This window comes from Oncorhynchus gorbuscha, linkage group LG01 (assembly GCF_021184085.1).
Source record: "Oncorhynchus gorbuscha isolate QuinsamMale2020 ecotype Even-year linkage group LG01, OgorEven_v1.0, whole genome shotgun sequence".
NCBI classification, from domain to species: Eukaryota; Metazoa; Chordata; class Actinopteri; order Salmoniformes; family Salmonidae; genus Oncorhynchus; species Oncorhynchus gorbuscha.
Genome location: NC_060173.1, coordinates 67,637,670 through 67,664,697, shown reverse-complemented (window position 1 = coordinate 67,664,697; position 27,028 = coordinate 67,637,670). Strand labels below are relative to the sequence as shown.

At 42.8% G+C, this 27,028-nt stretch overlaps 1 protein-coding gene across 2 annotated transcripts in view; it reads left to right on the top strand.

The window, feature by feature from the left end:
* Window positions 1-27,028, top strand: part of LOC124041402 (cell division cycle protein 16 homolog) — a 40,021-nt gene extending 12,993 nt beyond the window's left edge. For both annotated transcript variants that reach the window (XM_046358940.1, XM_046358931.1), the window contains 14 exons: window positions 9,168-9,308; window positions 9,759-9,918; window positions 10,716-10,810; window positions 12,379-12,512; window positions 15,610-15,689; window positions 15,804-15,853; window positions 16,199-16,272; window positions 17,892-18,017; window positions 18,257-18,409; window positions 20,928-20,991; window positions 23,181-23,242; window positions 24,307-24,442; window positions 24,588-24,696; window positions 26,031-27,028. In XM_046358940.1, coding sequence (XP_046214896.1) covers window positions 9,168-9,308; window positions 9,759-9,918; window positions 10,716-10,810; window positions 12,379-12,512; window positions 15,610-15,689; window positions 15,804-15,853; window positions 16,199-16,272; window positions 17,892-18,017; window positions 18,257-18,409; window positions 20,928-20,991; window positions 23,181-23,242; window positions 24,307-24,442; window positions 24,588-24,696; window positions 26,031-26,290 — 1,644 coding nt within the window. In that variant the 3' untranslated portion in view covers window positions 26,291-27,028. The remainder of the gene's footprint in view (window positions 1-9,167; window positions 9,309-9,758; window positions 9,919-10,715; window positions 10,811-12,378; window positions 12,513-15,609; window positions 15,690-15,803; window positions 15,854-16,198; window positions 16,273-17,891; window positions 18,018-18,256; window positions 18,410-20,927; window positions 20,992-23,180; window positions 23,243-24,306; window positions 24,443-24,587; window positions 24,697-26,030) is intronic.

The window sequence follows — 27,028 nt, the reverse complement described above, 5'->3', positions numbered from 1 at the left end:
AGTGTCAAAAAAAACAGTGTGGCTTGGCAGGGTTGTGTTTCTGAGGACTCATTGCTCTCGACCTTTGCCTCTCCTGAGTCCGTACAGGAGTTGCAGCGATGGGACAAGTCTGTAACTACCAATTTGGATTTTGGGGGGTGGGATTACTAAAATAAACAAATAACCAGCCTTTGTGCATTTAGACCATTGCTGACGCCCTCGACAACCCTCACCGGTCTCTAACCCAGGGCTCTCCATCCCTGTTCATGGAGAGCTACCCTCCTGTAGGTTTTCACTCCAACTCCAGTTGCAACTAAGCTGATTTATAAGCTTATCGACCAGCTAATTATTAGAATCAGGTGTGCTAGAATAGGGTAGGAGTGAAGCAACAGACTGTAGTGCATCAGGTACAGGGATGTAGAACCCTGCTCTAACCAGTACATATTTCAGTAGGACTTACACTACAATGTATTTTCCCATAGATAGGTAAGCTAGACACCATCTATAAGGCTTCAATACACCAACTGTGTAAGTTTGTCCCCTAATTATCAGGTGGTTTGTTAGAAAGTTAATGTTGGAATGTAGTGTGTGTACTTATGACAGCATACAAGACAGCTTTTACTTTTCACAATATGGCATATCATTATCAATTTCAAAAAATGATTTTTGTCCCATTCCTCCTGACAGAGCTGGTGTAACTGAGTCAGGTTTGTAGGCCTCCTTGTTCGCACACTTTTTTTTTTTAGTTCTGCCCACAAATTTTATATAAGCTTGAGGTCAGGGCTTTACCACTCCAATAGCTTTACTTTATCGTCCTTAAGCCATTTGCCACAACTTTGGAAGTATGCTTGGGGTCATTGTCCATTGGGAAGTCTCATTTGCGACAACGCTTGAACCTCTCTGGGATTTGTGGGATGCTAGCGTCAACAGCCATTGAAATTGCAGGGTGCCGAATTCAAACAGAAATCTCATAATTAAAATTCCTCAAACATACAAGTATTATATACCATTTTAAAGATACACTTCTTGTTAATCCAACCACAGTGTCCCATTTCAAAAAGGCTTTACGGCAAAAGCACACCATGCGATTATGTTAGGACAGCGCCTAGCCACAAAAACCATAGACATTTTCCAGCCAAGGAGAGGGCTCACAAAAGTCAGAAATAGCGACTCAATTAATCACTAACCTTTTGAACTTCACCTGGTCTTCCAGGATGCCATGTTATACAATAAATGTTTGTTTTGTTCAGTAAAGTGTCCCTTTATGTTCAAAAACCTCCGTTTAAATTGCCGCGTTATGTTCTGTAATGCATTGTCTCAAATAACCGGTGAAATTGCAGAGAGCCAAATCAAATGACAGAAGTACTCATCATAAACATTGATGAAAGATACAAGTGTTATATATAGGTTTAAAGATAAACTTCTTGTTAATCCAGCTGCTGTGTCAGATTTCTGAGGATAGCACCCCATCAAACAAACACAGACCAACAGACAACTTTGCTAATACAACGTTAGGTATTTTTAACGTAAATAATTGATAAAATTTAAGACCGGATAAACGGCGTTCAATAGCGGATAAAAACAAAGTGGAGCAAGCTTTCGGGTCACGCGCCCCAACCACAACCGTACACTTCACTCGACCCTTGTTCTGAACAGGGCTACTTCTTCATTTCTCAATGGAAAAACATCAACCAATTTCTAAAGAATGGTGATATCCAGTGGAAGCGATAGGAACTGCAAGCACCTGCCTTAGAATTCTAGATTCCCATTGAAATCCCATTTGAAAAGAGTGACCTAAAAAAAAAAAAAAAAATCTTTCTGGTTTGTCCTCGGGATTTTGCCTGCCAAATAAGTTATTTTATACTCTCAGACATCATTCAAACAGTTTTAGAAACTTCAGTGTTTTCTATCCAAATCTACTAATAATGTGTTTTGATTCCGTGGATTCTGCTCAATGACTTCTCCCGCGCAAGTCTTTGGTAGTCCTCACGATGTCAGTGTCCTTTTGGCTTAGGAGTTTGTTCCTTCGCCCTTGCTCTGGAAGGGCTCTTCTGAGGACAGACCGCTCTGTAGCTCAGAGCTCACAGCGTAGGAATGAAACAGTGTAGATGCCACGATTCGATGGGGAGTGGAGGCTAGGTGGTTCGACTTGAATTCGCCCGCTTAGACACAGCTACTCATCCGTAGCTTGGATAGAAAAATATTTAGTTGAAGACAAACTTGTTGCGTTTTGGGTTCGTTGACTTTTTAGACCTTGGCTGCAGCTTGGGGTCACTTAGTCTGATCTGTAAATTCTTCACTCACAGGTTTTGATACCCTAGGGTCAGAAGTGGGCATCACCCCCTTTAGGGCAATTCTCTGGGCGTACCAAGTTAATGAGGGCAAGGTCTAGATTTTACTCAAATCCAATTTTAGACAACTAACTTCACATTTCCTCTTTACCAAAACATGCTTTTTGATTTTTCCATACAACGTACAATGTATAAACATCAAACATATACTAGGTAAACTGTTGACGTTACAATGTTTTCGTAATAAGGTCCTCTATTAACCTTTAATAACAAAACAAATGACATACATTTTCATAATTCAGCTATCGTCATGACCACCGTGGCTGATGGAAACCATTGTCCCAAAGTCCCTTTATTTCATGTTTAATGTTCTGAGGCTGGTTCTCCATAGTAACAGAACAAAAGGAATTTGTCTGTGGCCTAAGATTGACCATGGGCGTGAGGGGTCATAAAACCCCCACGTCATCAGACTCCTAGATCTCTCCTCTGTTGGGGTTGAGAGATAATCTGTAGGGTTGTGGTCTCCTGTAACCTGATCAGGACAGTCATGATATATGCATATCCTAGCTTCTGGGCCTGAGTAGCAGGTAGTGTACTTTGGCCACCCTTTTCTTCCGTACGTGAAAATACCACCCCCCTAGCCTAGAGGTTAACTTTACTACCTCATGATGCCATCTAGTTTGAAGTGCACAAGTCCCTCCGGCAGCAAATTACCCCCACAACATGATCGTGCTTCACGGTTGGGATGGTGTTCTTCAGCTTGCAAGCCTCCCCTTTTCCCTCCAAAACATAACGATGGTCATTATGGCCAAACAGTTCTATTTTTGTTTCATCAGACCATAGTACAATCTTTATCCCCATGTGCAGTTGCAAACCATAGTCTGGCTTTTTATATGGTGGTTTTGGAGCTGTGGCTTCTTCCTTGCTGAGCGGCCTTTCAGGTTTTGTCGATGTAGGACTCATTTTACTGTGGATATAGATACTTTTGTACCTGTTTCTTCCAGCATCTTCACAAGGTCCTTTGCTGCTGTTCTGCGATTGATTTGTACTTTTCGCAACAAAGTACGTTAGTCTCTAGGAGACAGAACGCATCTCCTTCTCCTCCATCTCCATCTCCTGAGCGGTATGACGGCTGCGTGGTCCCATGGTGTTTATTTTTGCGTACTATTGTTTGTTCAGAATACGTGGTACCTTCAGGCGTTTGGAAATTGCTCCCAATAATGAAACAGACTTGTGGAGGTCTACAATGTTTATTCAGAGGTCTTGGCTGATTTCTTTTGATTTTCCCATGATGTCAAGCAAAGAAGCACGGAGTTTGAAGGTAAGCCTTGAAATACATCCACAGGTACACCTCCAATTGACTCAAATTATGTCAATTAGCCAATTAGCCTATCAGAAGCTTCTTAAGCCATGACATTTTCTGTAATTGTCCAAGCTGTTTAAATCCACAGTCAATTTAGTGTATGTAAACTTCTGACCCACTAGAATTGTGAGACCGTGAATTTTAAGTGAAATAATCACTGTAAACAATTTTTGAAAAAATTACTTGTCATGCACAAAGTAATGACCTAACCGACTTGCCAAAACTATAGTTTGTTAACAAGACATTTTAATGACTCCAACTTAAGTGTATGTAAACTTCCGACTTCAACTGTTGCTAAAAAAACAACTTCCCCAATGGGTCTCCTTGTCCTGTATCTATTTGGTGTAGTTATCATCTTGGGCAGCCAGAGTCAACTGGCAGACTGCAGTCCAGATCCGGACTGAGAATGGGGTCAGACAGACAGTGTTACATTTTGAAATTTGGTATTGCATGGGCAGTTTTCCTCATGTCATTCACTGACAAACAATATCTATTTTTAACCTGTCAAATGTTCTGTTGATCAACTACTTGCCATGTTAGCAAGATTGTAGTTATGGCCAGATGATGTGCTCTGGGGCCTCGACTGATTTTTATGAGTCAGTCGATTATCATAACACGACATGGTAAAATTTGCAATCGGAAATCACATTGAATTGCAGGAAATTAACTTTAAAATTGACTTTCTTTTCACCCCATGTCAAAATATGTAGACTTGAGGGGAATGAGCTTAAAAATGACTATGTTCCTGCCGCCAACAAGTAGTGTGGCTGGTTTGGGGTTGCACGAGGTGGGGGTTTGTTACGAAGACAATAATTTAAAATATCCATCTGGACCTTTGCTATCTAGGAAATTTGTGACCGGACCTTCTCAAATAGTAGTTGAGTACCCCTGATCCAGGGTACCTTGTGGTAATAGAGCACATCCCAATATTGTCCACTCTGGTTCGATATAGCCCAAAATGCATATGTGTATTACCTTTGATGCCCCAAAGGTGAGCCAGTAGAGATGTCATTACCATTACAATTGTTTCATATCTTAATGTGATGTTTTATGAATGTAACATATCAAATTGCCTTAGTTTTTGAAGACTATTCCCTGATAATACAAAATTACGTTTCATACCCTGATTCTGTTGGCTCAACTAATTGGACGGGGGGTCATAAATGTAATCACATCAAATTGTAGGTGTAGACCTGAAATGCTTAGATACAAGTCCTTCACCAACAATGCAGGCGTTTTTGTAAAGTGTTTGCTAATAAACAAAATAATGAACGAAGGTAAGAAAAAAGTAACATAAAAATATAACTTTGACACCATTTCCAGTGTGTACCGAGTCAATGTGGTACAGGTTAGTCGAGGTAATCTGTACATGTAGGTAGGGGTCAAGTGACTTTGCATAGACAATAAAAAGCAGGAAGCAGCAGTGTGTAAAAATAAATAAAAGCCATTTGATGAACTGTTTAGCAGTCATATGGCTTTGGGGTAGAAGCTTTTAAAGAGGATTTTGGACCTAGACTTTGTACTTCGGTACCGATTGCCGTGTGGTAGCAGAGAGAACAGTCTACGACTAGGGTGGCCTCCCTCTGATACTGCCTGTTATGGAGTTCCTGGATGGCAGGAAGCTTGGCCCCAGTGATGTACTGGGCCATACACACTACTCTCTGTAGCGCCTTGCGGTCAGTTCCAAATCAAATTTTATTTGTCACATATACATGTTTAGCAGATGTTAATGCGAGTGTAGCGAAATGCTTGTGTTTCTAGTTCCGACAATGCAGTAATAACCAACAAGTAATCTAACTAACAATTCCAAAACTACTGTCTTATACACAGTGTAAGGGGATAAATAATATGTACATAAGGATATATGAATGAGTGATGGTACAGAGCAGCATAGGCAAGATACAGTAGATAATAATAATAATAATAATAATGTTATCGAGTACAGTATATAAATATGAGATGAGTATGTAAACAAAGTGGCATAGTTAAAGTGGCTAGTGATACATGTGTTACATAAGGATGCTGTAGATGATATAGAGTACAGTATATATGTATGCATATGAGATGAATAATGTAGGGTATGTAACATTTATATTAGGTAGCATTGTTTAAAGTGGCTAGTGATATATTTTACATTTCCCATCAATTCCCATTATTAAAGTGGCTGGAGTTGAGTCAGTGTCAGTGTGTTGGCAGATGCGTCAGATGCGTTGTGCAGACCTCACTTCCCTCTGGAGAGCCTTACGGTTGTGGGCGGAGCAGTTGCCGTACCAGGCGGTGATACAGCCCGCCAGGATGCTCTCGATTGTGCATCTGTAGAAGTTTGAGTGCTTTTGGTGACAAGCCGAATTTCTTCAGCCTCCTGAGGTTGAAGAGGCGCTGCTGCGCCTTCACGATGCTGTCTGTGTGAGTGGACCAATTCAGTTTGTCTGTGATGTGTATGCCGAGGAACTTAAAACTTACTACCCTCTCCACTACTGTTCCATCGATGTGGATAGGGGGGGTTTCCCTCTGCTGTTTCCTGAAGTCCACAATCATCTTAGTTTTGTTGACGTTAAGTGTGAGGTTATTTTCCTGACACCACACTCCGAGGGCCCTCACCTCCTCCCTGTAGGCCGTCTCGTCGTTGTTTGTAATCAAGCCTACCACTGTTGTGTCGTCCGCATACTTGATGATTGAGTTGGAGGCGCGCGTGGCCACGCAGTTGTGGGTGAACAGGGAGTACAGGAGAGGGCTCAGAACACACCCTTGTGGGGACCCAGTGTTGAGGATCAGCGGGGTGGAGATGTTGTTGCCTACCCTCACCACCTGGGGGCGGCCCGTCAGGAAGTCCAGTACCCAGTTGCACAGGGCGAGGTCGAGACCCAGAGTCTCGAGCTTGATGACTAGCTTGGAGGGTACTATGTTGTTGAATGCCGAGCTGTAGTCGATGAACAGCATTCTCACATAGGTATTCCTCTTGTCCAGATGGGTTAGTGCAGTGTGGTTGAGATTGCATCGTCTGTGGACCTATTTGGGCGGTAAGCAAATTGGAGTGGGTCTAGGGTGTCAGGTAGGGTGGAGGTGATATGGTCCTTGACCTGTCTCTCAAAGCACTTCATGATGACGGAAGTGAGTGCTACGGGGCGGTAGTCGTTTAGCTCAGTTACCTTAGCTTTCTTGGGAACAGGAACAATGGTGGCCCTCTTGAAGCATGTGGGAACAGCAGACTGGTATAGGGATTGATTGAATATGTCCGTAAACACACCGGCCAGCTGGTCTGCGCACGCTCTGAGGGCGCGGCTGGGGATGCCGTCTGGGCCTGCAGCCTTGCGAGGGTTAACACGTTTAAATGTCTTACGCACCTCGGCTGCAGTGAAAGAGTCCGCATGTTTTTGTTGCAGGCCGTGTCAGTGGCACTGTATTGTCCTCAAAGCGGGCAAAAAAGTTATTTAGTCTGCCTGGGAGCAAGACATCCTGGTCCGTGACTGGGCTGGTTTTCTTCTTGTCGTCCGTGATTGACTGTAGACCCTGCCACATGCCTCTTGTGTCTGAGCCGTTGAATTGAGATTCTACTTTGTCTCTGTACTGACGCTTAGCTTGTTTGATAGCCTTGCGGAGGGAATAGCTGCACTGTTTGTATTCAGTGGTTCGCGCTTTCAGTTTCACGCGAATGCTGCCATCAATCCACGGTTTCTGGTTAGGGAATGTTTTAATTGTTTCTATGGGAACGACATCTTCAACGCACGTTCTAATGAACTCGCACACCGAATCAGCGTATCCGCCAATGTTGTTATCTGACGCAATACGAAACATCTCCCAGTCCACGTGATGGAAGCAGTCTTGGAGTGTAGAGTCAGCTTGGTCGGACCAGCGTTGGACAGACCTCAGCGTGGGAGCTTCTTTTTTTTAGTTTCTGTCTGTAGGCAGGGATCAACAAAATGGAGTCGTGGTCAGCTTTTCGGAAAGGAGGGCGGGGCAGGGCCTTATATGCGTCGCGGAAGTTAGAGTAACAATGATCCAAGGTTTTTTCCACCCCTGGTTGCGCAATCGATATGCTGATAAAATTTAGGGAGTCTTGTTTTCAGATTAGCGTTGTTAAAATCCCCAGCTACAATGAATGCAGCCTCTGGATAAATGGATTCCAGTTTGCAAAGAGTCAAATAAAGTTTGTTCAGAGCCATCGATGTGTCTGCTTGGGGGGGGGGGGGTATATACGGCTGTGATTATAATCGAAGAGAATTCTCTTGGTAGATAATGCGGTCTACATTTGATTGTGAGGAATTCTAAATCAGGTGAACAGAAGGATTTGAGTTCCTGTATGTTTCTTTCATCACACCATGTCTCGTTAGCCATAAGGCATACGCCCCCGCCCCTCTTCTTACCAGAAAGATGTTTGTTTCTGTCGGCGCGATGCGTGGAGAAACCCGCTGGCTGCACCGCCTCCGATAGCGTCTCTCCAGTGAGCCATGTTTCCGTGAAGCGAAGAACGTTAGTCTCTGATGTCCCTCTGGAATGCTACCCTTGCTCGGATTTCATCAACCTTGTTGTCAAGAGACTGGACATTGGCAAGAAGAATGCTAGGGAGTGGTGCACGATGTGCCGGTCTCCGGAGTCTCGTTTCCCTCTTTTACGGAGGTCGCCGCATGGGATCCATTCCGTTGTCCTGGTTGAAAGGCAGAACACAGCATCCGCGTCGCGAAAATCATATTCTTGTTCGTACCGATGGTGAGTTGACGCTGATCTTATATTCAGTAGTTCTTCTCGACTGTATGTAATGAAACCTAAGATGACCTGGGGTACTAATGTAAGAAATAACACGTAAAAAAACAAAACTGCATAGTTTCCTAGGAACGTGAAGCGAGGCGGCCATCTCTGTCGGCGCCAGCCAGCAAGATTCCGAGCAGTTGCCATACCAATCGGTGATGCCCAGTCAGGATGCTCTCGCTGGTGCAGTTGTAGAACTATAATTGGTTAGGAGCCTGTAAACCGGCAGCCAATGCCCTCTGGCGCCATTATTCCTTGCGAACATATCATTCATATAATGCAGTGATGGCCATGTATCGGAGGTAGCTAAATGTGTCTATCATACCAAAATATAATCCAGACATGACCGTTAATGAAAATCATCATTAGACTTTGATTCCACAAAGAGTCCTTGGGCCAGAGGGTCAATGTGACCGATGTCATGTCTATTAGACACTTTCTTTTAAATTCTCTTTTTTATTTTTTAATGGGACAAAAGCTGTAGGCTCACCTCCCCTTCACTTGTATTTTAGCTATACCTTAATGTGTTCTTTTGAACATGTTTTCTCTCACTATTTGTTTACTTTCCACTAGACTAGAGACAAGTACAAGTTCATCGTATTTGTGCTGTTATTCTCCAATATGGTCATTTAGCAGCGTCTTCCTAGCCAAATGGTCTTACAGAACTGCCAGCATATTAATTATGTGGCCTATGCAGGAATCAAACCTACAACCCTGAGTTTACCAACACCATGCTCCTAACTTACCTGACCCATTGGAAGCACTAACCTATTGTTTGTTTTGTGCAGTATGCTGCCAAAGAGTTCCAGCAGGCCTTAGACATCCTGGACATGGAGGAGCCAGCCAGCAAGAAGCTGCTGGACCAGCATGTCAAAGAGGACCATGGGATACAACAGTCGCCCAAGGACTGGGAGATGAGCCCTGCCTCTGTGAGTCTCAGCTCTGACACAATAGGGTCCATTTTGTTTTTGTGGCCCTGTAATTCCAGGTTTGTTTTCAAGCCTCTTAGTGTGATTTAATAACATTATATAAATCCCCAGTTCCTTCACATTTATGGTGTTGTGGTTACAGGTTAACTATAGTATTTGCATACTGTATTGTGGGTGACTAATATGGCAACACTGTATTCAAAGACCCCATGGCTGCATTTTCATGAATTATTCCTTTTGAAAGTGATACATTTTCATTTTTGTAGTAGTCATTGTCATATTTATTAAAGGGGTCTGTCCGCCCAGTAGCCACATTCATACAAAATTAATGTGTAGGTCTTTATGTCAGTGTCCCCTGGAGGCCTCCCCGACTGATGCTGCTTCAGTGGTCCTGACCCCTGTGGTCTCATCTTCCTCTCTCTTCCTCACTTCCCACTCACCCCCTCTCAGATCGACAGTTCTATTTGTCTGTTGCGGGGGAAGATCTATGATGCTATGGACAACCGGCCTCTGGCCACGTCCAGCTACAAAGAGGCCTTGAAACTGGACGTGTACTGCTTTGAAGCCTTCGACCTTCTAACGTCCCATCACATGCTGACCGCTCAGGAAGGTGACGTGTGTAGCAGGACTAATATAGATTATTTTGTGCCATTTGTTTTTAATAACGATACTGTACTTACTGATGTATCTGTAGGGTAAATGTAGTTGTACCATGTATGCTATGTAGGCAGATGAGTGTGTATAGTGCATTCGGAAAGTATTCAGACCCCTCGACTTTTTACACATTTTGTTACTTTACAGCCTTATTCTAAAATTGATTGAATAGTTTTTTTCCCCTCAATCTACACACAATACACCAAGAACTATTTTTTGTATATATTTTTTTATTTTTTACATTTTAGCAAATGTATAAAATAAATGAAATATAGTGATGCACTAATATGACATTTTTGGCCGATATCTGATATTTTCCTTGCCAAAAAATAAATGATACCGATAACCAACCTTTTGGTTACTGGCCCAACACTCTAACCACTAGGCTACCTGCCGCCCCAAAATCTGCAGAGCAGAATGGGAGAAACTCCCCAAGTACAGGTGTGCCAAGATTCTAGCGTCATACACAAGAAGACTCGAGGCTGTAGTCGCTGTTTAAAGTGCTTTAACAAAGTACTGCATAAAGGGTCTGAATACTTACGTGATATTTCCATTTTTTTTTTAAACCCCATTTTGCTTTGTCATTATTGGGTGTTGTGTGTAGATTGAAAGGGGGAAAAAAATATTTTAGTCAATTTTAGAATAAGGCTGTAATGGAACAATGTCAAAGGGTCTGAATACTTTCCGAATGCACTGTATATATTTTTTACCTAAGCCCCCCATTTGAAGACCGGTCGTTTTTGTGTGTAATAGAAAAGGACTTCCTGGACTCACTTCCTCTGAGCCAACAGTGCACTGAGGAGGAAGATGAATTACTTCACTTCCTGTTTGAGAATAAATTGAAGAAGGTACGTCCACTGTTATCCTCCATGTCAGGACATCAATTCTGTTCAGATTCCGATGTTACTTTTCCGTTTTTACACAGTCGATGTTGATCACAATGTTGTTTCTGTACTTGAATACCCAGGTCATCATAGGGCTGTGGTAGAATTATACAGTAAAATTATACGTGACCATTGAGTCACGGTCATCTCCTCTTATGCACTCCGGACAAGCTTTGGTAGTACCCAACCACTCTGCAAAAGCAATTGGAAATCACATCCAACACAGAATCCTGCTTTTAAAACTCACTTAAACTGTGATGATCAATTTGAAGAAAGAAGTTCAACGGCAGGTTGAAACTGAGTGCAAAACATGGTTGTGGATTCTGTTTCAAAGCCTAACACACAAAAAAAAATGGAAAACGCCTTCTAAGGTGATGATCAGTTCAAAACACCCATACACATATTAGAGCTTATGCATAGGGTTATTGGGCCAAGACAGAAAACAAACCTGAATTAAAATGATGATTAAGCCGTTCTACAATACAATCATAATCAAACAGATTTTGGGACATAATTGGTCTTGCTCCAATTAAACACATTCGAGTAATCTCATTTGAGTGTGGATTATTATAATTATTTCATTTTAATATTGACTATGTTATGCTCAAATGTATGTCCATGTCTGGGAGAGAACGTATAGCCCTTGGCGATGCTGTTGGTTCATTGCTTTTGCAGGGCGGCTCGGTTAGCCTGTTATTATACGGAATTTGTATTTGATTTTGAATAGCCTAGTAAAAGGAATTTAAATGTGTTTTCAAAAATAATTGGGCAAGCATTTTTTTGCAATTTGTTAAATCATCAGTAGCCTATAGTCGCATCATGCAACCCATGTTTTGATTTTCTAAGACATTCTTATCATTCACAACTGAAGTTGCCAAATAACTAAATATAGGACCTGTTTCAAATCACTCAACGTAGCCACGTATGTGCATTCTCTCCAGAATGGGGAAATATCCATTTCATTCATGTTAAGTTGAGTATCATTGTTCTTACTATAATATTAAATAATGGAACGGGACTTCTAATCAAAGCTTGTCTGCCAAATGAACAAGCCAGATAACATACAGTAGGCAAACTCGTATTCTGTTCTACTGAAATGCATTTTCTTGTATCATGTTTCTTTAGACCTGACTAAAATAAATCATGGTTTTATTGTGATGGTGTATATTAAATTGATAAATCAGACTTTTTAAATTGTAGATATTCCAAAGGCACGCATCAGCCACTTGGTATGCGTGGAGGCCTAGAGGCTTAACTTGCTTATGTTAACGGTCATTTACTGTGAGACGAACAGTCTTTTGCATGACAATAACCGACAAAGAATCTCACAACCGCCGCAGTAGGTCATCGTATATCACTTTGGATTTTGCCCTATAGTTCAGAATGAACCATAGTACAATTACTCCTATTGTCGTATTGGTCATCTACAGCTGCCCTTGTCAGTCAACCAGTAACCATGACAGCATGACCCTAGAATGTTCTCCCCGCCCTTTTTGTCCCTCCATCCATCCATTCCTCTTTCCTTCCCTCAGTATAACAAACCCAGTGATATGGTGGTCCCAGAGATTGTCAACGGTCTCCAGGACAACTTGGATGTGGTGGTCTCCATCGCAGAGAGGCATTACTACAACTGCGACTTCAAAATGTGCTACAAACTCACATCCATGTAAGTTTGATAACTAATCGCTGGCCCACCTTAACCTTTTAACTAGAAATACATAGACCGGTTCCTCTTGAGATTTATTGGCAGTCTGCTGGTGTTAATCTGCGAAACTAACCATTTTTTTTGTTTGTTTATAACCTCAGTCTAATTCCCCCTTCCCCAACAGCTAACCTAACATATCAAACCAAATCAAATGTATTTATATAGCCCTTCGTACATCAGCTGATATCTCAAAGTGCTGTACAGAAACCCAGCCTAAAACCCCAAACAGCAAACAATGCAGGTGTAAAAACACGGTGGCTAGGAAAAACTCCCTAGAAAGGCCAAAACCTAGGAAGAAACCTAGAGAGGAACCGGGCTATGTGGGGTGGCCAGTCCTCTTCTGGCTGTGCCGGGTAGAGATTATAACAGAACATGACCAAGATGTTCAAATGTTCATAAATGACCAGCATGGTCGAATAATAATAATAAGGCAGAACAGTTGAAACTGGAGCAGCAGCATAGTCAGGTGGACTGGGGACAGCAAGGAGCCATCATGTCAGGTAGTCCTGGGGCACGGTCCTAGGGCTCAGGTCCTCCGAGAGAGAGAAAGAAAGAGAATTAGAGAGAGCATATGTGGGGTGGCCAGTCCTCTTCTGGCTGTGCCGGGTGGAGACTATAACAGAACGTGGCCAAGATGTTCAAATGTTCATAAATGACCAGCATGGTCGAATAATAATAATAAGGCAGAACAGTTGAAACTGGAGCAGCAGCACAGTCAGGTGGACTGGGGACAGCAAGGAGCCATCATGTCAGGTAGTCCTGGGGCACGGTCCTAGGGCTCAGGTCCTCCGAGAGAGAGAAAGAAAGAGAGAATTAGAGAGAGCATATGTGGGGTGGCCAGTCCTCTTCTGGCTGTGCCGGGTGGAGACTATAACAGAACGTGGCCAAGATGTTCAAATGTTCATAAATGACCAGCATGGTCGAATAATAATAATAAGGCAGAACAGTTGAAACTGGAGCAGCAGCACAGTCAGGTGGACTGGGGACAGCAAGGAGCCATCATGTCAGGTAGTCCTGGGGCACGGTCCTAGGGCTCAGGTCCTCCGAGAGAGAGAAAGAAAGAGAGAATTAGAGAGAGCATATGTGGGGTGGCCAGTCCTCTTCTGGCTGTGCCGGGTGGAGATTATAACAGAACGTGGCCAAGATGTTCAAATGTTCATAAATGACCAGCATGGTCGAATAATAATAATAAGGCAGAACAGTTGAAACTGGAGCAGCAGCATGGCCAGGTGGACTGGGGACAGCAAGGAGTCATCATGTCAGGTAGTCCTGGGGCATGGTCCTAGGGCTCAGGTCCTCCGAGAGAGAGAAAGAAAGAGAGAAGGAGAGAATTAGAGAACGCACACTTAGATTCACACAGGACACCGAATAGGACAGGAGAAGTACTCCAGATATAACAAACTGACCCTAGCCCCCCCCGACACATAAACTACTGCAGCATAAATACTGGAGGCTGAGACAGGAGGGGTCAGGAGACACTGTGGTCCCATCCGAGGACACCCCCGGACAGGGCCAAACGGGAAGGATATAACCCCACCCACTTTGCCAAAGCACAGCCCCCACACCACTAGAGGGATATCTTCAACCACCAACTTACCATCCTGAGACAAGGCCGAGTATAGCCCACAAAGATCTCCGCCACGGTACAACCCAAGGCGGGGGGGGCGCCAACCCAGACAGGCTGACCACAACAGTGAATCAACCCACCCAGGTGACGCACCCCCCCCAGGGACGGCATGAGAGAGCCCCAGCAAGCCAGTGACTCAGCCCCCGTAACAGGGTTAGAGGCAGAGAATTCCAGTGGAAAGAGGGGAACCGGCCAGGCAGAGACAGCAAGGGCGGTTCGTTGCTCCAGAGCCTTTCCGTTCACCTTCCCACTCCTGGGCCAGACTACACTCAATCATATGACCCACTGAAGAGATGAGTCTTCAGTAAAGACAAAGGTTGAGACTGAGTTTGCGTCTCTGACATGGGTAGGCAGACCGTTCCATAAAAATGGAGCTCTATAGGAGAAAGCCCTGCCTCCAGCTGTTTGCTTAGAAATTCTAGGGACAATTAGGAGGCCTGTGTCTTGTGACCGTAGCGTACGTGTAGGTATGTACGGCAGGACCAAATCAGAGAGGTAGGTAAGGAGCATATGGAATGGTTTAAAGATGGTCATACCAAGGATCATTTCGCAATTTGATTTTGAATTTTAAGTACCCTTCAGGTATAAAAACAAATATATTATTTGATGAAATATTGAATTTGGCCTAACTACTATAGCCCGTAGAAGCATTGAAAAATCATAAGGTTTTGTAATGTCTGTCCTATATTTAGGAGATATGACATTGGGGGACACATATTTAACGAATTGTTGGCACAAAACTACTTCAGTTCGTTTGTACGGGTTACTTTAAGATGAGTCTGCAGGTGTTAAAACGGCCAAACCTTTTTTTGTTCATAAGATCTTATGATCTACACTTGAGTGTACAAAACATGAGGAACACCTTCCTAATATTAAGCTGCACCCCCTTTTGCCTTAGAACGTCCTCAATTAATTGGCCATGGACTCTACAAGGTGTTGAAAGTCTTCCACTGTGATGCTGGCCCATGTTGACTCCATTGTTTCCCACAGTTGTCAAATTGGGTGGTGGACCCATCTTGATACACACGGAAACTGTTTAGTGTGGAAAAACCCAGCAGCGTTGCAGTTCTTGACACAAACGGTGCCCCTGCAACTAATCCCCCAGTTCAAAGGCACTTAAATATTTTGTCTTGCCCATTCACCCTCTGAAATGCACACACACAATCCATGTCTCAATTTTCTTAAGGCTTAAAATTCCTTCTTTAACTTGTCTCCTCCCCTTCATCTACACTGATTGAAGTGGATTTAACAAGTGACCTGAATAAGAGATCCTAGCTTTCACCTGGTCAGTCTGTCATGGAAAGAACAGGAGTTCTTAATGTTTTGTACACTCTGGAGTATTATTCTCTCCAGTTCTGTGAATAGGGTATAAATTGCATACTTATAATTTGGCCCCGTCTACATATCACCTGAATGTTTTGTTTCTTCAAGGGTGATGGTGAAAGACCCATTCCATGCCAACTGCTTACCTGTTCATATAGGAACACTGGTGGAGCTCAGCAAAGCAAATGGTAATACAGCTGATGCTATCCTTTTTAAGTGTGTTTATTCATACATACTCAGGAAAATTGTTTGGAGAGAGAAAATATATGTACCATGATTCTCTGCTCTTTATTCCCCCACAGAACTGTTTTACCTTTCACACAAGCTTGTGGACTTGTATCCCAACAACCCAGTAAGTATAACCCCTGCTTTGTTTCCCACTACTTTCCTCTGCTATGAGTATACCCGCCACAGGAGGCTGCTGAGGGGAATACTGCTCATAATAATGGCTGGAGAAAATGGAATGGCATCAAACACCTACAAACCACGTGTTTGATACCGTTCATCCTGCTACCAGCCATTACCCTCCTCCCCAATTAAGCTGCCACCAACCTCCTGTGATACCCCTCTATACTTGCATCTTGACAGGGCATATGTCCAAGCTCTGATTGGTACAGTATGTTTAAAAAAAAATTTTTTTTTAAAATGGATTTAATATTTGACCACTAACCAAATGGTAAGCGTTGTTTTCATCTAGGTCTCTTGGTTTGCTGTGGGATGCTACTATCTAATGGTCGGTCACAAAAATGAACACGCTCGTAGATATCTCAGGTACCAGATGTCATGTTCTTATTGCCAGGCCTATTCAGCAGTCAGATGTTGATATCCAAATATTTTGATTAATTCACTTGCTGATGAATCACAAGTTTGGAGACACCTACTCATTCAAGTGTTTTTTACTTTACTTTATTTTTTACTATTTTCTACATTGTACAATAATAGTGAAGACGTTAAAATATGACATGACACATGGAATCATGTCGTAACCAAAAAAGTGTTAAACAAGTCATATATTTTATATTTGAGATTATTCGAAGTAGCCACCCTTTGCCTTGATGACAGCTTTGCAAAGCTTTCTGTCAACCAGCTTCACCTGGAATGCTTTTCCAACAGTCTTGAAGGAGTTACCACATGCTGAGCACTTGTTGGATGCTTTTCCTTCACTCTGCAGTCCAACTCATCCCAAACCATCTTAATTGGGTTGAGGTTGGGTGATTTTGGAGGCCAGGTCATCTGATGTAGCAATCCATCATTATCCTTCTTGTTCAAATAGCCCTTACACAGCCTGGAGGTTTGTTGGGTCATTGTCCTGTTGAAAAATAAATCATAGTCCCACTGAGTGTAAACCAGATGGGATGGCGTAGGCTGGTTAAGTGTGATTTGAATTCTAGATAAATCAGTGTCACCAGCAAGGCACCATCACACTACCTCCATGCTACACGGTGGGAACCTCACATACAGGGATCATCTGTTCACCTATTCTGCATCCCACAAAGACATGGCTGTTTCAACCAAAAATCTCAAATTTGGACTCCTCAGACCAAAGGACAGATTTCCACTGGTCTAATGTCCATTGCTCGTGTTTCTTGGCCCAAGCAAGTCTTTTCCTCTTTAGTAGGGGATTCTTTGCAGCAATTTCACCATGAAGGCCTGATTTCATGCAGTCTTCTCTGAACAGTTGATGATGTTTGTTACTTGAACTCTGTGAAGCATTTATTTGGGCTGCAATTTCTGAGGCTGGTATCTAATGAACTTACCCTCCGCAGCAGAGGTAACTCTGGGTCTTCTTTCCTGTGTCGGTCCTCATGAGAGCCAGTTCCATAATAGAGCTTGGTTTTTGTGACTTCACTTGAAGAAACTTTCAGTTCTTGAAACGTTCTGTATTGACTGACCTTCATGTCATAAAGTAATGCTGGACTGTCATTTCTCTTTGCTTATTTGAGCTGTTCTTGCCATCAAATGGACTTAGTCCTATTTGGTAAAAGACCATCTTCTGTATACCCCCCTTACCTTGTCACAGCACAACTGATTGGCTCAAACTTATTAAGAAGGAAATAAACTCCACAAATTAACTTTTGACAAGGCACACCTGTTATTTCAAATGCATTCCAGGTGACTGACTACCTTAAGCTGGTTGATAGAATGCCAAGTGTGCAAAGCTGTCATAAAGGTGGTTACTTTTTTGGTTACTACATGATTCCATAGTTGTAATGTCATCACTATTCTTCTACAATGTACACAATTAAGAAAAACCCTGGCGTGAGTAAGTGTCAACTTTTGACTGGTACTGTATTACTTGCATACTAATAATAATATTTACTCTGCATTTGTTCCGTGACTGAGTAGAATATCTCTTATTTACACGAACATCCTAATTCTGTCTCCCGCAGCAAGGCAACAACTCTGGAGCGGACGTACGGTCCGGCATGGATCGCCTACGGTCACTCGTTTGCGGTGGAGAGTGAACACGACCAGGCCATGGCTGCTTACTTCACCGCTGCCCAACTGATGAAGGGGTATGTACTGTTATTGAACCCAGACTCTCCTTCCGCACACGCACATGGACACCCAGATACCCCCACAGAACAGGATGTGTGTGAAAGTTATTTTCAATGACGGCCTAGGAACAGTGGGTTAACTGCCTGTTCAGTGGCAGAACGACAGATTTGTACCTTGTCAGCTCTGGGATCTAACCACTAGGCTACCCTGCCGCCCCAATTGACCCCTAACCTTTGCTCTCATCTCTCCTGTCCAGGTGTCATCTCCCTCTGTTGTACATAGGGCTGGAGTATGGCCTTACTAACAACTCTAAACTGGCCGAGCGCTTCTTCAGCCAGGCCTTGAGCATCGCACCAGAAGACCCCTTTGTCATGCACGAGGTGGCCGTGGTGGCCTTCCAGAACGGAGAGTGAGTAACACGCAGAATATTATTTTTGCATGGTCTCTATGCACACACACAGGTCCCTGCACACTCAGGCACACTGACACTCCAACTCAAACACTCACTCCATCATTTGCTCACAGTCATAATATGCACATACATTTATACTGACTCTACACACATGCATACCCACTGACATCCAATCAGTATATATGCTGCTACTTTGTTTATCATAGAGTTGAAGTCGGAAGTTTACATACACTTAGGTTGGAGTCATTAACTTGTTTTTCAACCACTCCACAAATTTCTTGTTAACAAACTATAGTTTTGGCAAGTCAGTTAGGACAACTTCTTTGTGCATGACACAATTAATTTTTCCAACAATTGTTTACAGTCAGATTATTTCACTTATCATTCACTGTATCACAATTCCAGTGGGTCAGAAGTTTACATACACTAAATTGACTGTGGATTTAAACAGCTTGGACAATTACAGAAAATTATGTCATGCCTTTAGAAGCTTCTGTTAGGCTAATTGACATCATTGAGTCAATTGGAGGTGTACCTGTGGATGTATTTCAAGGCCTACCGTCAATCTCAGTGCCTCTTTACTTGATGTCATGGGAAGATCAAAAGAAATCAGCCAAGACCTCATAAAAAAATTGTAGACCTCCACAAGTCTGGTTTGTCCTTGGGAGCAATTTCCAAACGCCTGAAGGAACCACGTTCATCTGTACAAACAATAGTACGCAAGTATAATCACCATAGGACCACGCAGCCGTCATACCGCTCAGGAAGGTGACTCGTTCTGTCTCCTAGAGATGAACGTACTTTGGTGTGAAAAGTGCAACTCAATCCCAGAACAACAGCAAAGGACCTTGTGAAGATACTTTTGTATCTATATCCACAGTAAAACGAGCCCTATATCGGCATAACCTGAAAGGCTGCTCAGCAACTTTTTGGAGAAATGTCCTCTGGTTTGATGAAACAAAAATGGAACTGTTTGGCCACAATGACCATCATTCTATTTGGAGGAAAAAGGGGGAGGCTTGCAAGCTGAAGAACACCATCCCAACCGTGAAGCACAGGGGTGGCGGCATCATGTTGTGGGGGTGCTTTGCTGCAGGAGGGACTGGTGCACATCACAAAATAGATGGCATCATGAGGTAGGGAAATCAAGTGGATATTTTCAAACAACATCTGAAGGCATCAGTCAGGAAGTTAAAGCTTTGTTGCAAATGGGTCTTCCAAATGGACAATGACCACAAGCATACTTCCAATGTTGTGGCAAAATGGCTTAAGGACAACAAAGTGAAGGTATTGGAGTGGCCATCACAAAGCCCTGACCTAGAAAATGTGTGAGCAGAACTGAAAAAGCATGTGCAAGCAAGGAGGCCTACAAACCTGACTCTGTTACACCAGCTCTGTCAGGAGGAATGGGCCAGAATTCACCCAACTTATTCTGGGAAGCTTGTGGAAGGCTATCCAAAACGTTTGACCCAAGTTCAACAATTTCAAGGCAATGCTACCAAATACTAATTGAGTGTATGTAAACTTCTGACCCGTGATGTGATGAAAGAAATAAAAGCTGAAATAAATCATACTCTCTACTATTATTCTGACATTTCACATTATTCAAATAAAGTGGTGATCCTAACTGACCTAAGGCAGAGTTTTTACTAGGATTAAATGTCAGGAATTGTGAAACTGAGTTTAAATGTATTTGGCTAAGGTGTATTTGGCTAAGGTGTATGTGAACTTCCGACTTCAACTGTTTATCCTGATGCCTTATGTTTATCCTGATGCCTTATGTTTACACATCTACCACTATCAATCCAATATCCCTTCACATTGTAAATATGGTACTGGAACCGACTGACTGTGATGCTTGCTTTCTCATGTGTTTTTGTTGTTTTTAGAATTTGCAATATTTTTTCCACGTCAAAAATGAAAACACAAAGCAGACTAATGTCTTTAGTCCTTTAAAACCCTGCTGTATGTGTAACAATGGGCTGTTTTCCTGAAGTAGAATTTGCTTCTTGTTTTTCCTTGTCACGATACTAACGAGTGTCTCGATACCCGCATCATCTTGGCCCTAACACATACTGGGATAATGTGTATTTCTACTCACACACAGACACGCACGTGCACCCGAATATGATGTAGAATACCTTCACATTTGGATGAGTACTTTTCCTTTTGTGAGGGTCGCGACATCTTTGCCGGAAATCTGAACTTTGAACTCTTAGACGCAGCTGACCAAATTACGTAAGATTTTACTTCTGGGTTAATAGAGATTAGGTTGTGACTAAAAACACGGGTTCTGTCTATTTAGTCGGGAAAAGATTATCCAACAGCTGTGCCTGGCAACGTGTCCACCATAGTTGCTGGAACTGTGCTGGAAAGGACCATTTGAAAAGACAATTTGAACGAGCACAGTACTGTTCAGGCTGACACGATGTGTGAAAGGTACTATTGCCTTAATTTTTATTTATTTATTCATGTGTGGATTTTGCTGAAATGTCTTGGGTTCTTCCCTTTTCAGCTGGAAAACAGCTGAGAAGTTGTTCCTGGATGCCATGGACAAGATCAAAGCCATTGGGAACGAGGTAGCTGCTCATTTCAATCGAGTGCCACGTATCATGTTCGAATCTTTAAGTTTTGGGACTTCTTAATCATACGACCAACATCTTTTCCATGCATGGATTATCAACTGGGTTTACTTTGACCCCAATAAGAAACTGTTGCTTTTTCCCCCAATAGGCATAGCAAAATTGTTATTAAAACAGTATAAGACATGTAGTAATGTTATCTGGAGAATCAAAATTACCAGAACTTTTAGCACAGTTAATTTGCATATTCTGTAAAACAAAAATATACATTTTCCCCATTTAAGTTTTAATGTCCCATGTACAAGTATGGTGAAATGCCCAATAACAATGTAATACTAAAAACAAGAAAAACACATTAGAAATAAAATTAACACGAGAAAGCAAGAATACCACACACACACACCCACACACACACAGTCAGTCAGTTCCAGTAATGTGAAGGGATATTGGAGTGATAGAGGTAGATATGTATAAGCATAAGGTGACTAGGCATCAGGATATATGATAAACAGAGTAGCAGGTATTTGCTGATTGGGTATGTGTGTGTAGTCAGTATATTTGTGTGTGAGTGATTGTGTTGTAGTGTCTGTGTGCAGGGCCCTGTGAGTGTGCATAGACCATGCAAAAATAATAATACGCGTGTTACTCACTCTCCGTTCTGGAAGGCCACCACGGCCACCTCGTGCATGACAAAGGGTTCTTCTGGTGCGATGCTCAAGGCCTGGCTGAAGAAGCGCTCGGCCAGTTTAGAGTTGTTAGTAAGGCCATACTCCAGCCCTATGTACAACAGAGGGAGATGGCACCTGGACAGGAGAGATGAGAGCAAAAGTTAGGGGTCAATTCTAATGGGTAAGGAAGGTTGGCAAGTACAAGTTATATGCTCATAAAGATATATTATTTTGTAGCTCCCGCGTTGCGCAGCGCTCTTAAGGCCCTGCATTTCAGTGCTAGAGGCATCAATACAGACCCTGGTTTCAATCCCGGGCTGTATCACAACCGGCCATGATCGGGAATCCCATAGGGCGGCGCACAATTGGCCCAGCGTCGTCTGGGTTAGGGGAGGGTTTGGCCGTGGTAGGCCGTCAGGTAAATAATAATTTGTTCTTAACTGACTTGCCTAGTTACAATAAGACATGTTTTAAAACATGTACTTACCCTACGGGCAGTGTTGGCATCTCTGCTAGTTAGACGTTGGGAGTGGTAGGGCCTACTGTAGGACGTTTCAAAAAGCATGCCAAACTCCTCAGTCACTTCAAACCAAATGTACAGTACCCCAAATACCATAACAAGTCTCAAACACAGAATATTATAGGAATTCTGGTATTTATAACATTTCCTGTAAAATAGCTTTTTTTGAGAATACACATGACTAGAGCACTGTTCATATAGAGGGTAGCTGGTTTCTGTATTAGTTCTACCAGGTATTCTTAGTACTGACACTTTTTTAATTTCAAGGTAAAATTTTGTTCACGGTTATACTTATAACCATAGGCGTACATTTGTATTAATTTTTTACAAATATTTATTTAACTAGGCACGTCAATTCTTATTTTCAATGACTGCCTAAGAACAGTGGGTTGACTGCCTTTAGGGGCAGAACGACAGATTCAATCTTGCAACCTTTCGGTTACTATTCCAACACTCTAACCACTAGGCAACATAAGGTGCATCATCACTGCAGGTGTTCTGTCTATCTAGTCAAAATCAATTCTACAGGTCCCCCTTCACCCTCTTGTGGTGGTATGGATAACTTATTAGGTCTCCAGAGAATCCTGGATTCAACTAAAGATATTTTTAGATTTGTGCTAGAATGACTTGCCTTCTTAGACAATACACACATGGGGTGATATCTTATGTCTCCAGAGAAACCTAGATTCAAATAATATCTGTGAAATTACTATAGTCAGATTATTATATATACTTTTTGGGGGGGGGGGGTGACAGGTCAACAGGACCCCAAAGGTCTTGAATATTTAAGTCCATATTGATACAGAAACACATTATTTAGATTTGTTAATTACCTGGTCAATTTTAAGAATTTAATAAACCGCCTTTGGGTTACCAGTCGATAGTATGAGGGTTAAGAACTGGCAGCCAGTATCGTTGAGTTGTAAGATTCAGTTTCAGAGTTCTGTTCAATGCAAACAGTCCTCTTTTGCCATGATTTCAGTTTTTTTATTTGTCAGGTGACCGTGGACAAGTGGGAGCCTCTCCTGAACAACCTGGGTCACGTTTGTCGAAAACTGAAGTGAGTATGAATCATCCTGGGTTGTCCATGTGCAACATGTGGAAGGTGTTGGTTAGATATCCACCTTTGTGATATGGATGAATCCTGAGCTGAAATGTGGAGCAAACTGAAGCTAACTAGCTTTAGCTCATCCAGAATATTTATAGCTGGCTTTGTGACACATCTTTTGAGGGGATGGAACTGAACAGAAAGGAAGTTCTGACTGGCATATCTCTGTATCTGTAGCTCTCCTATGATGCCATCGTTGTAATTTCCATGTTCTCATCACACTTATGGGATGGGTAGGCAGGCATTTATCTACTGTCTTCCATGTACTACGTTAAAGTACAGGGATCCAAAATTAACCTGAGCGGTATTTCAGGTGGAAAGCCTGAGGTGATGATAGGACCTCTCTCTCCTCTGACTATTTTCAGAGAGACACACTTGCTCTCCTCAGTCCTTCTGTATAAGTAGGTCTCTAATTGAGTATTCATGCACAGATCTGTTCATGAATAATGCGTAAGAGCCACTCAGCAGATCTAGAGAGAGGCTTTGCGGTACAAGTGGAGGTTTTGAAAAGGTTTGGGTACTTTATGGAAAGGGCAATCTTTGGTAATCTGCACCTTGCAGTTAATGTTTTGTTTTTATTTCAATAAAGGCTTCTTAACTGAACTGCAGTGTGTACTGACCAATTGATTGATTCAGTTTAAGTCAAACTCCTGTGAATGACATACACATGGTTCAGTATTTGATTTGTACAAAACATGATGGGCTGTTTTCCTATGTGGTGAATTTGAAAACTACTACTATTTGGACACCGGTCTGAGAGAGGAAGATGTAAACACATCTTATTTTGGATCTCTGAACACACCGCAGGGGGCTGCTGAGGGGAGGAACGGCTCATAATAATGTCTGGAACGCTATCAAACACATGGTTCCACCTATACTGCTCCAGCCATTACCAGGAGCCCATCCTCTACAATTAAGGTGCCACCAACCTCCTGTGGAACACACCCAGACCAGGCAGATCTAGATTGGCTCTGGGAGAACTGTCTGATTGGTTATTTTGTTCTGTCCTCCAATAGGAAGTATGACCAGGCGTTGGAGTACCACCGCCAGGCCCTGGTTCTCATCCCTCAGCACGCCTCAACCTACTCGGTCATCGGATATGTGCACAGCCTCATGGGAGACTTCGAGAGCGCCATCGACTACTTTCACACGGTACTGGTTATTCAGTTTTTGGGTGTTTTTGTTCCTTTATTTAAAATGTTAAATCCATTGACATGACCATGTATAGCAATATTTATTCAACATATCACATTTTTGTATGTTATTACAACAACTGAGTTTTGCTTCTTTTTGACAGGCACTCGGTCTTAAAAGAGATGACACGTTTTCTGTGACTATGCTCGGCCACTGCATTGAGATGTACATTGGAGACACGGATGCCTACATAGGTCAAACTTCCTACATGGGTAAAACTACTTTGCAACCCATGTTAGAACACCTATACAAACAAAAGAACACCTATACAAACAAAACAAAAAATAACGATTTGTATTTTTAACAATGAACATCAGACTTGATACAAGGCAACTGTTGATTTTAAGTTTTCGGTTTTACTTTTTCCTAGTCTAGTTGCTAGCGTGTGCCTTGTGGGTGAATTACATGTGTGCAACAACGGCTCAGCTGCGAAGTGGTAGGCCACACAAGCTCACAGAACATGACCACCGAGTGCATAGCGTATAAAATCAAACAAGTCTGTCATTGTTACAATACTCACTACTGAGTTCCAAACTCCCTCTGGAAGCAATGTCCGCACAATAACTGTTCGTTGGGAGCTTTATGGAATGGGTTTGCATGGCTGAGCAACCGCACACAAGCCTAAGATAACTATGCGCAATTCCAAGCATCGGCTGGAGTGGCGTAAAGCTTGCCACCATTGGACACCGGAGCAGTGGAAACTCGTTGTCTGGAGTGATTAATCATGCTTCACCATCTAGCAGTCCAATGGACGAATCTGGGTTTGGTGGATGCCCCAATGCATAGTGCCAACTGAAGTTTTGTGGGTGAGGAATAATGATTTGGGGAGGTTTTTCATGGTTCGGGCTAGGCCCCTTAGTTCCTGTGACGGGAAATCTTAACGCTACAGCATACAGACATTTATATACGGTTCTGTGCTTCCAACTTTGTGGCAACAGTTTTAGCATGACAATGCCCCCGTGCACAAGGCGAGGTCCGTACAGAAATGGGTTGTCGAGATCGGTGTGGAAATACTTGACTGGCCTGCACAGAGCCCTGGAGGCTGTTATAGCAGCAAAGGGGGTGACCAACTCCATACCAATACACATTATTTTGGATTGAGATGTTCGACAAGCAGTTGTCTATATACTTTTGATCATATAGTGTAGCTAGAATATGGCTGACAATTATAAATGATCAAGGCAAGCTAGCACATGATGGAAGGTTGCAGGGAGTTATAACTGGCGATCTATACAACCACCAAAATACGGTCCGATATTATGACATATAGAAGAAATACTCGTGTTTTCATAAACGCACACAACTTCAAAATATAGGGAAAGAACACTGGATAATGTTTGAAAGGTGCTGTAGTGTAGCTTGGCTGGAAACTGAAGGATTGAGAGCCGTGTGTGTGTGTGTGTGTGCGCAGACTTTCACCGATGTGATGCCACAGCTCATGACTGAGGGCTCAAGGAGTTCTTCACAGACTGACTATAAGAATAAGGTAGTTCAGACTTGAACACTGATGGTACATTCAGCATTTTAATGGTAATGTGTCTTTCAGGGACGGACATAAAGGACAAAGTCCGCGGAACGCTGAGCACGCCAGTGTTGATGAAGATGCTGAACATGTCAACGGAACCAAGTGACGTTCGAGCCACGCCACTTCTGGAGGAGAGCGACATCATGGTCCTAGAGACGTTGCCGTCCAATCAGGACAAGGCCTCGTTGGACACGCCCCTTCGGCGCTCGCTGCCCCTGGAGTGTGACATGTACGAGAGCGACATGATGCTTGAGACCTCGATGTCAGACACCAGCACGTAATGTCACTGATGACATGATCGTCGTAGTGACCAGTTGTGGGACCAATTCTAAACCAGACATTTGGCACTTATCTTTAGGTTTCTTGTCGACTTCCCCTCTTTGGGATTTGAAATTATTGGATTGGTGTAGCTTAAGCGGTGGGGAACAACCTGGGGCTCGCTTAATTGAATGTAAGGCAGAGTTTTAGCATAAATTTGAGCTCTAGTCCCAACTGGTTTTCTACCGTATAGTAAAATATTTTTTTTTTACGGCTGAATTAATATTGCTCCCAGTAATCCAGTCCTTTCAGATTCCCAAGGGCCCAGGGATGTGGGGTGAGTGAGTGAGTGATTGGTTTGGAATAGGGCCTCAGGTAGGTAGTTTGTTGAAGAAGTGGGGAAAGCAGAGACATTGTCCTCGGATGCTTGACTGAACGGAATTAATGCAGCCGCAACACCCTTTGAGCTCCAACTGACTGCCCCGTATCCCTGCCTCCTAGCAGGAACATGTGGCAGCCGCAACACCCTTTGAGCTCCAACTGACTGCCCAGTATCCCTGCCTCCTAGCAGGAACATGTGGCAGCCGCAACACCCTTTGAGCTCCAACTGACTGTGCCCCGTATCCCTGCCTCCTAGCAGGAACATGTGGGATGCTTACCTGTGGATTTTTACTTTGAATAAACAAAACTGTCTGAATGCCAGAACTTTGATGAAAATATTGTTGGTAATTCCTACAATAAACCATGCATTTATCTTTTTA